At 38.1% G+C, this 9,851-nt stretch overlaps 1 protein-coding gene and 1 pseudogene across 1 annotated transcript; both read left to right on the plus strand.

Moving 5' to 3' along the window:
• The first annotated feature begins 4,221 nt into the window (after positions 1 to 4,221).
• Positions 4,222 to 5,202, plus strand: LOC105311465 (olfactory receptor-like protein OLF4). The gene has a single exon (XM_011387452.1). It carries the CDS (start codon positions 4,222 to 4,224, stop codon positions 5,200 to 5,202), a length of 981 nt encoding a protein of 326 aa, XP_011385754.1.
• Positions 5,203 to 5,432: 230 nt separating this feature from the next.
• LOC105311466 lies at positions 5,433 to 6,506 on the plus strand (annotated as a pseudogene).
• Positions 6,507 to 9,851: the final 3,345 nt, after the last annotated feature.

Raw genomic sequence — 9,851 nt, forward strand, 5'->3', positions numbered from 1 at the left:
TTGTTCTGCTGCCTTGTCTGGGGACAGAGCTTCAGTCTCCCTCGTCGATCATCCAGGGAGGCATTCAGACTTCCACACGGAGTCCTCCCTTTCAGAGACCCCATTCAGATGAGTCCAATAGACCAGCAGGTACTTCAGGGAAGGGTCAGAGAGGATGGAACCTGAGAACTTCTACCTGAGGTCTTCTGAGAGACTAACTAGCCTCACCCAGAGCCTAGAGATGGCGATGTTTGTTTGCTAGGTAGACTAATTAATTTATTTAATATGTTAAATTGGAGATTTTTTCTATCAACTTTGCTGTTTGACATTGAATTCCATCATATATAGAGAGATGAATTTGTTGGAAAGTATGACAATTATAATTTTTTATTCAATTCTAACAGTCTGTCATATTGTGCCCCCCTCGCTATTTTTACACATAAAAACATATATGTCCTCACTCATCATTTGAGCAGCATTGTTTTTCATTCATTAATGATCACATCTATCCTTTCCTAAGGATATCTGAATCTACTTACCTTTATATAGGTAGAAATTATAACAGTAAGTACTTCTTCCTCACAACTTGTCAAAAGTATATTTTTATATTTTTCTATGCAGGTCTTTCCTAATTATCTGGAATTAGATACCCATATCAATGTGATTACCTTATTGTGTTTTATCTTTTCTTTTAGAGTTGGTCTTACATATTAATTGAGTTGGTTTAATACAGTTATTAAAATCTACTATTTTAACTTGGTCATATTTCCCCATCTCTCAACATTTGTTCTATATTAATGCACATATTATAAAAGCACATAGGCAAAATAAGGGAGGTCCTTACTCATTGGATCTCTCATTACAAAGGAGAAGGCCCAGTGTAGTGAAATGAGTGCACTATACATCATTTCCTTAGGGAATAAATGTATGAAGAAAGGGTAACAATAGTTGTAGAATAAGGAGGATTTTATAGAATATGTCTGGGGAGAACTTTTCATGTTGGATATGGAAAAGAACCAGGACTGGTGTACCCATCAGAATTGTTCAAAAGAGGTCAAAACTCAAACCCCAAAATATCAAAGGAAAGAATTCCACAAAGAAAAGTGAGAGAGTGGCCAGGCTCATCCAGTACTGTCCATATTAATACAAGTTTGCTTATGTAAACGTGGAATAAACACAGGAATAACAATTAGATCAGGGCTGAGGTGGATGCCGTGATGAGGCCAGTGGAGCAGTAAAGGTCCTGTCAGTGTGATGTCCCTTGAGCCTTAGGGAACTGCAGCACCCATGCCGGCTGCCTCTTCTCTCTGCACCTGACTCTCTGTGAGTTCTTCATTCTTGTTGCTTTTCCCTCATTGACAAGAAGTGGTCTTTTAAAACTATTCTTATATTTATTACAGTGGATCAGGAGGTTTTTGTTTTCTCCCAAAATAAGACATTCTTTTTCTGTTACGATCCAGCATGCCTGCACACCAGGCGCGCACACACACACACACACACACACACACACACACACACACACACATATATGGGATTGACAAAGAGAATCATGATACGATTAAGTATGTATTCTATATATCATGCACTCTCATATTTCCTCTTATGGCTTTTTGATTCTATTCTAGTTAATTCTTGCAAACTATAAACTGTTACTCTACTGCGTCCTGATATAGAATGTAGAAAACATTCCACTGGCACGGCCCCCACAGCCATGTCAGTGTTGCCTCCTTCTATTTCTTCTCTCATCATCAGCAATTTCTCTGAGAATGTTCTCTCATCTCTCTGTGGAGTGATTATTTATTCAGCTACTGTTTTCAACTCAGCTAAGTCTGGTGGGAAGGTGGTGATTTGTTTAACATGCTACATGCCTCACTGCACTCACTGTCTAGCAGGGAGAAAAGACAGAGAAATAAATAAAATTATACCATGGATATCCTAATATGCAAGTAACTTGATGAGAAAGTATTTTTCCTGTGATAATGTTCAGAAAAAGAAAGGAATCATGAAGGAGAAGATGCAAGCAATCTGAAGAGGACTTGGTATTTGGAGGATGGAGAGGGTTTGGAAAGTTCCAAAATGTCTGGTGGGGAGACTGCAAGCAGAAGGAAGTATGAGTGTAAAGGCTCTGAGCTTTGTAGCTGTGGTGCCAGGAGAAGCTGGGAGTCATGTTCAACGTTTGGGAGATTAGTGTGAGCACGGGCATGGCTCTATGCGGGTGAAAGGGGTGAAAAGGTCACAAGACATGAGCCTTGTGTTTGAAGCTACAAAATTTGACTTCTCTCTTCTTTGAGGAATCACTGGGATGGAGTTTAATTCGGGAGTCTTCTGAACAGTTTTCAATATAAAGAGATCTTCGTGGGTCAATGTGATTTCTGTCTAGAGGGTTTCCAGCCCTTAGAAGATGGGAGAGGTGACAATAAAATATGGCTGTGCAATTGAGGTCCTAGAGGTGGAGAAGTAATGGAGACATAAGATGCAGAAAAAAATAATCTGTCTCGTCTCATCACAGTGGTCATCATTTATTTGCCAACAGACAATAGATGATTAACTTTGCTAAGTTTGTTACATATATTGTTCAAACCTGACATCATTTTAAATTGATGTCACTTTCTATACCATTTGGTTTAGGATTTAGCCTTTAGAATGTTCAGCTGTCTCTCATTGAAAAAACTAAGTGGTGGTAGATCTCAGAAACAAAACCGAGTTTTCAAATTTCCAAGACTTTGCACTTAATGTTATTTACTAATGTCTCATTTCAGCTGTAAAAATCTCTGCTTTTTTTCTATATATTGTATATTTCCTTTTGTAAATTGTAGGTTTATTCTTTGCAAATTTTGTAGTAATATGTTTGATCTGTGAGATATCTTGACACATAAAGAAATTTCTGCTTTCTGTTTTGAATAAATAGTTATTTGCTACCTTATTGATAATTCTGGGCATAAGGCAAAACAACTGCGGTTGGCATGTTACCAACTAAGGATGCTTTCTCCTCATCGCACTCTCTCAGGGAGTATCCGAGATTATTAGATCTGTCTCTGTCTCTATCTCTGTCTCTGTCTCTTCTCTGTCTCTCTCTCCTCTATCTTTCATTATTTAATCTCTTCTTATTTAACTAATTTTAAAATAAGGGCAGAAAATAGTTATATGACAATGGAGTCCCAGTTTTACATGTCGATTTGAGGGCTTATCAATGGACTTCGGAACTTATTCTATAATCTGTAGGGGGATAATCTGATATTATCTTGCCTTGTATTACTTCTTTCATCATTATTGTGTCTGGGGGTGAGTATAAGCTAGTATTAACATGACCCAGGAGGTGGGTGTGAGTGTGTGTTTTTCGTGTAGCTGAGCATTTCTTCACTTCTCAGGGCAGGGGTACCTAGCTCATATTCTCTGAAATGTGTTCTTTAAAATACAGATCCAGAATGTCGATCAAAAGATGGAATTAAAGAACACATCACTCCTCACAGGATCCCTTGCAAAGATAATAAAGTTTAAGGAACAATATGTAATTGAGTGATCCCTGGGTCTCGAAGGGTCCTGAAGTTTCATCTGAAGCAGACAGGCCATGTCATTCCTCCACTCTCTGACAGCATCCCTATCATCTCCTTCTTTCTCATTCCCCTCACCACACGGCTTCCTTTTGAGCACATTTACTTGAGGCAAGTGCCAAACTCAGGACCTTTGCACTGGCTCTTTCCCACGCAGGCTACACACTTCCCCAAACTCTTCCTGTCTTTTCTGCATCTCCCTGAAGGTCTCTGCTCAAGTAGCATCTTGTTTCAAGTCTTTCTCAATTCCATTGAAAACGACACGCACATCTATGAACTTGTACACATACTTTCTTTTTCTTCAAAGCACAGGCACCATCTAACATCGTGTATGATTTTTCACTTTCTTATATTCCTTCTCCATCTTTGGATTATAGGGACTTCTGTTTTTCAGCACGTGCTCCTTGTCTAGAAAATGGTCAGGACTTCCTCAGTGTGTAAAAGAATTTCTCATGAAACCAATATAAAAATGATTTATTTGGCAAATTGCTAAGAGGATGGCAGTAATTTGTAATTAGAGATGTCACATGACCTTACTTAAAGGAGATCAAATTTCTATAAAACCATATACATGTCATATATACATCTTATGGTTAAAATATAAATTGTAGCATTTCACATGTTAGTATTACTCATGTATAAAAATTAATCATCTTATTTTTTTTTCATTTTCAGTCATCACCTCCACCACATGGAACAAGGGAATGGTACACAAATTTTAGAATTTCTTCTCCTGGGATTTTCAGATGAACCAGAACGGCAGCCTCTCATATTTGGGCTCTTCCTCTCCATGTACTTGATCGCTGTGTTTGGAAACCTGCTCATCATGCTGGCCGTCAGCTCAGACTCCCACCTCCACACGCCCATGTACTTCTTCCTCTCCAACCTGTCCTTGGTGGACATCTGTTTCACCTCCACCACTATCCCAAAGATGCTGGTGAACATCCAAACACAGAGCCAAGTCATAACCTATAAAGGCTGCATTACACAGATATACTTTTTTATACTCTTTGGAGCGTTGGATGACTTCCTTCTGACTGTGATGGCTTATGACCGCTTTGTGGCCATCTGTCACCCCCTGCACTACACAGTCATCATGAACCCCCGACTCTGTGGACTGCTGCTTCTGGTGTCCTGGATCATGAGTGTCCTGTATTCTTTGTTACAAAGCTTGATGATGTTGCGACTATCTTTCTGTACAGTCTTGAAAATCCCCCACTTTTTCTGTGAACTCTATCAGATGATCCAACTTGCCTGTTCTGACACCTTTCTTAATAACCTGGTGATATATTTGGCAGCTGTGCTGCTGTTTGGTGTTCCTTTTGCTGGCATCCTTTACTCTTACTCTAAGATTGTTTCTTGCATACGTGGAATCCCATCAGCTCAAGGGAGGTTTAAAGCATTTTCTACCTGTGTTTCTCACCTTTCTATTGTCTTTTTATTTTATTGTACAAGTGTAGGAGTGTGCCTCAGCTCTGCTGCTGCCCAAATCTCGCATTCAGGTGCAGTAGCATCGGTCATGTACACTGTTGTCACACCCATGCTGAACCCCTTCATCTACAGTCTCAGGAACAAAGACATAAAGGGGGCTTTGAAAAGATTCCGTGGGAAGGCAGCTAGAAAAGGGACAACTGTTCTGGGGCTGAAGAACTTTCTGTGTTTGGATAGCTAAAAGCCTTTGAACCAGAAAATTGTGAAAACAGAATATGCCTCCTTTATTTATTTGCTGGAATTTCCATTTAGTTTTCCACCTTCTCCATACAATGTAAGTAATTGTTTATCATGCTTTCTGCTCTGATGTATAGATATTTTCTCTCTTTGTCCATTTTCCCAGTCTCACAAAGTATTTCCCAGATTTAAACCAAGAATAATTGGAAAATCCCATTTATCATTTGAAGACATATGGATCTTAAAAATAATTTCTTCTGCCCTGTGCCTCTTTGGTGTTGGAAGATGGCCTTGTGGTCACTGTCTGCTCTATTTCTTCTGTGATCTCCTGCCTCTCTATGTCGGGACGGCTCCCGTGATGGATGCCGACTCCTGAAAGACAGATGTGCACACTGAGGAAGCGGTGGCAGAGGCAGCAGAGGTGAGCTCTTGGACTGCTACCGCCAAGCACTGGTTTTTCTGCCACTTTTGTAAGGGCAAGATCAGCCTCAAATTCCCAGAATATGTATCATCCCAGATATGAATCAGGCTTAATTGAAGAAGTGACAGATGATTCCAGCTTTTTTGGTGATGGTGGCAGCCATATAGGAAATAACACATTTTGCAGAGTTCTGGTGCAATTCGAACCTCAGTATGATTATACAGGATTTTAGGCAATTTCTAAGTAGCAATCTACTGGACTAAAATAATAGAGCCAATGAGAGAGGTCACCAAACTCACACTGACTCTGGGGACCAAGTCGGCCTTCAAGGTTGCCAATGATTGGGAGATATAGATTGCAAAGAGCTACTCATCCCGGTAGATCTCCAGCTATAGAAAGAATAATACAACAGTTCTTTGCTGGAGTCTTTGCAAATTCTGCAGTTCCTGGGTCCCCACACCCTTTTTCCTGGAGGGGGATGCTGCACTCCAGCCCTGGGGACTATGCCTGGGAGTTCGCACAGGGCTTGATGCCATCATAAGCTAACTTTTAAGACAACTGGAAAACAAAGGGCCTCCACGAGCTGCCAAGGAGAAGATAACATCTCTTCCAACAGTGACAGTAACTCAGGAGCAAGTCGATATGTGTTTAGAGTGTTCGGTATGCAAGGAAGATTACACAGCTGAAGAGGAAGTCGACAGTTACCCTGAAGCCACATCTTTCAGAGCAGTTGTATTGTGCCATAGTTAGAACTGCATGATACATGTTCTATATGCGGGCAGAGCTGAAATGGTGTGCATGCTACTTGGCAAACCCAGAGTTCTGAGGCCTCTGCAAGCAACAGATTTAGCAGTGACTGCCAACTACAGGACTGATGGACTTTCTGAAGCTAAAGACCATGTCTGAGTCAGGGCTGTGGTACTTTTCTTATCACAGCTATAAATTGTATCAAAAGAAAAAAAATAGTACGTGGATTTAGGAAACATATAAGAAACCCAACCCATATTATTAATGTAGTGAGTGTTTTACTTTTCTAAATTTAAAGTTAGCATCTGTAGATGGAATTATGTCTACAACAAAATGCCTCTGATTCCTCAATTCAGAGTGATAATTTTATAACTGTGAAACTTAATTACGTGTGTTTACCCTCAGCCAGAATAGAATCAGTTCCTTAAAGCCCAGCTAGAGTCTGCTATCTGTCAAGTTACCCTTGTAATGGATGCTTTCACAGCCTTGTCCATTCTCCATTCTATCATTAGTGCATTTTATAGTAAGTACAGTGAAACCAGAGCCCTAAAAAATAAAAATAAAATAATTTCTTCTCAAATGACCACATCATCTTTAGAATTCTCATTTGTGTTACTAAAGAGTCTTCATGAGTTGTATAACTCAAATATAGCAAACTACACTTGTTGACTAAGTTCATTTACGTGATGTTTTACACAGAAAAAGTGAAACAGTTTTCCTTTGGGGTCTCTTCTATTCTATTTCACTCCCTTAACTGCTCTTAATGATAATATGGACTTTAACATTCTGCTGGTTTTAACTGGACTTCTGCTTTTATTCTCTTATTGAATTCAGTGTCCACAAAGTCTGCCATAGTACCCAGGAATAAAATTGATTATCAAATATATATCTCCAGGTAGAGTCGCAAATTTGATAAATAGAGTCACGTAATATGCTCTTTAGAAAGAATTGACCTTGTACATGAGGAAGCATTACTCAGTTGATTACTATGCAAAGATTTCTTTTCCATGCTGTAATCAACTCCTGAAGTATTGAAGATGGATTCCACATGTGAGGGTTTGTTTTCACTGAGGTGAAGAATGGTTGGTGTATTTACATTTCATTACTAAATTACCTTCCTGTTTGTCCTCCAAAATTTCAGCGCTGCTTACAAATATGACTCCTCTACAGTCTAAACAAAATATCTCCACTTTTCCTATTTTGTCATATGACTAACTGCATAGTGAGGGAACAATGTCACTATTATCCCTTTCATAGCTCCTCATATGCAGGAAATTCTTCCATATTCATGATCACAGTGTGATTCACAGGAGAACTTGGATTCCTGCCCTGTCTTAGGATTTCTTCAGAGTTTCTGCTAAAATGCACATCTTTCCAAATTCTCCTGGTTACGTAAACGTGACCCTTAACAGAATCGATTGTTAAACCAGTTATCCAAAATAAACTTAAATAACAGAATGATTATAAATGCTATGTCCAAATATCAGAACATATGCCCATAATTTAAAAATAGCCAGTAATTATAAGTGTCCTCATTCAATTCTTTTTATTGTATCGATAGCTAATGCTGCGTAACAAGCTGACCTAAATGATATCATTTATATTGAGTATGATTATATGACGGGATTTGTTCTGATCTCTGCTCAGATACTCATGGTCCATATCAGCTGGGAGTCTACATTGTGTATCTCCAGCTCATCCATGATGTTGTGTGAGGCTGTAATGCACCCCTGTCTTGAACCTATTTATGACAGTTTATTTATGCAGTATAATCTTCTAGTTTACAAAAATAAAATGACTTTACAAAAAGTAATTTTCCATAACTTAATGTCACTGTTTTAATATCCATGTAAAACACTTAGCTTTCTACCAAATGATATTTCATACATGATCATAAATGGATGCTGTATCTTTTGAAGGCTTTTTCTGCATTTATTGATAATATCATATGATTCTTATTATTTAAATTGTTTACATGGTGTATCACCTTCATCGATTTGCGTATATTAAACCATCCCTGTGCCCCTGAGATGAAGCCCACTTGATCGTGGTGTATAATCTTTTGATATGTTGCTGTCTTCGGTTCCCTAGTATCTCATGTAGGATTTTTGCATCTGTATTCATGAGAGATATTGGTCTGCAGTTTTCTTTTTCTGTGTTATCTTTACCAGGTTTTGGTATCAGGGTAATATTGGCCTCATAAAATGAGTTGAGAAGTATGGCCTCTTCTTTGATTTTTTGGAAGAGTTTTAGGAGAAGAGGTATTAAAACTTCTTGAATGTTTGGTAGAATTCACTGGTGAAGCCATCTGGTCCTGGACTTTTACTTTTTGGGTAGGTTTTTGATGATTCCTTCCATTTTTATGCCGCTGATCAGTGTATTTAGATTTTCCAGATCTTCTTGTGTCAGTCTAGGAAGATTGAATTTTTCTAAGTACTGTTCCATTTCTCCTAGGTTATTCAATTTGTTATCATATATTTTTTTTCATCATATTCTTGCATGATCCTTTGTATTTCTGAGATGTCAGTTGTAATTTCCCCTGTTTCATTCCTGATTTTGTTTATTTGTGCCCTTTTTCTTTTTTCTTTAGTGAGGCTAGCCAGTGGTTTGTCAATTTAATTAAACTTCTCAAAGAACCAGTTTCTCGTTGTATTTATTTTTTCTATCGTTTTTCTTTTGTTTTCAATTTCATTTGTTTCTGCTCTAATTTTGATAATTTCTTTCCTTCTGCTGACTTAGGCTTCATTTGTTCTTCCTTTTCTAGTTTTTTAAGATGAACCATTAGGTTGTTTATATGGACTCTTGTTTTTGGATATAGGCCTGTAACGATATGAACTTTCTTCTTATAACCGTTTTTGCTGTGTCCCAAAAGGTTTGCTATGTTGTACTATCATTATCATTTCTTTTTATATATCTCTTGATCTCTCTTTCTATTTCTTCTCTGACCCAGGTATTCTTCAGTTGCATTTGTTTAATCTCCATGTTTTTGTGTTTCTTCCTGATTTCCTTCTATAGTTGATCTCTAGTTTCAAAGCACTATGATCAGAGAATATGATTTCAACCCTCTTATATTTGTTATATTTGTTGAGGCTATCTCTGTTTCCCAGTATGTGATCAATCCTTGTGAATGTTCCATGTGCAGTAGAGAAGAATGTAAAAGCAGGTCTTTGGGGATAGAAGGGTCTCTAAATGTAAATTATGTCTAGTTGGTCTAATGTGATATTTAAGGATCTTATTTCCTTATCTGTCCATATCTAAGAGTCAGGTATTTAGGTTCCCTACTACGACAGTGTTTTGTTCTGTTTCTCTCTTTAGTTTTGTTAGTAATTGCTTCACATATTTTAGGGCCTCCTGATTGGGAGCATAGCTATTAATAAGCGTTTTGTCTTCCTTGTGCATGATTCTCTTTATCATTATAAAGTGTCCCTCAGTATCTTTCTTTACCTTTTTTATTTTGAAGTCTATTTCATCTGATATTAGTACCA

The sequence above is a fragment of the Pteropus vampyrus genome, unplaced genomic scaffold, assembly GCF_000151845.1.
Source record: "Pteropus vampyrus isolate Shadow unplaced genomic scaffold, Pvam_2.0 Scaffold1000004202, whole genome shotgun sequence".
NCBI lineage: Eukaryota > Metazoa > Chordata > Mammalia > Chiroptera > Pteropodidae > Pteropus > Pteropus vampyrus.

Bases quoted from the DNA above. Each gene is read 5' to 3' on its own strand.
- LOC105311465 (XM_011387452.1), top strand. From the start codon at position 4,222: ATGGAACAAGGGAATGGTACACAAATTTTAGAATTTCTTCTCCTGGGA.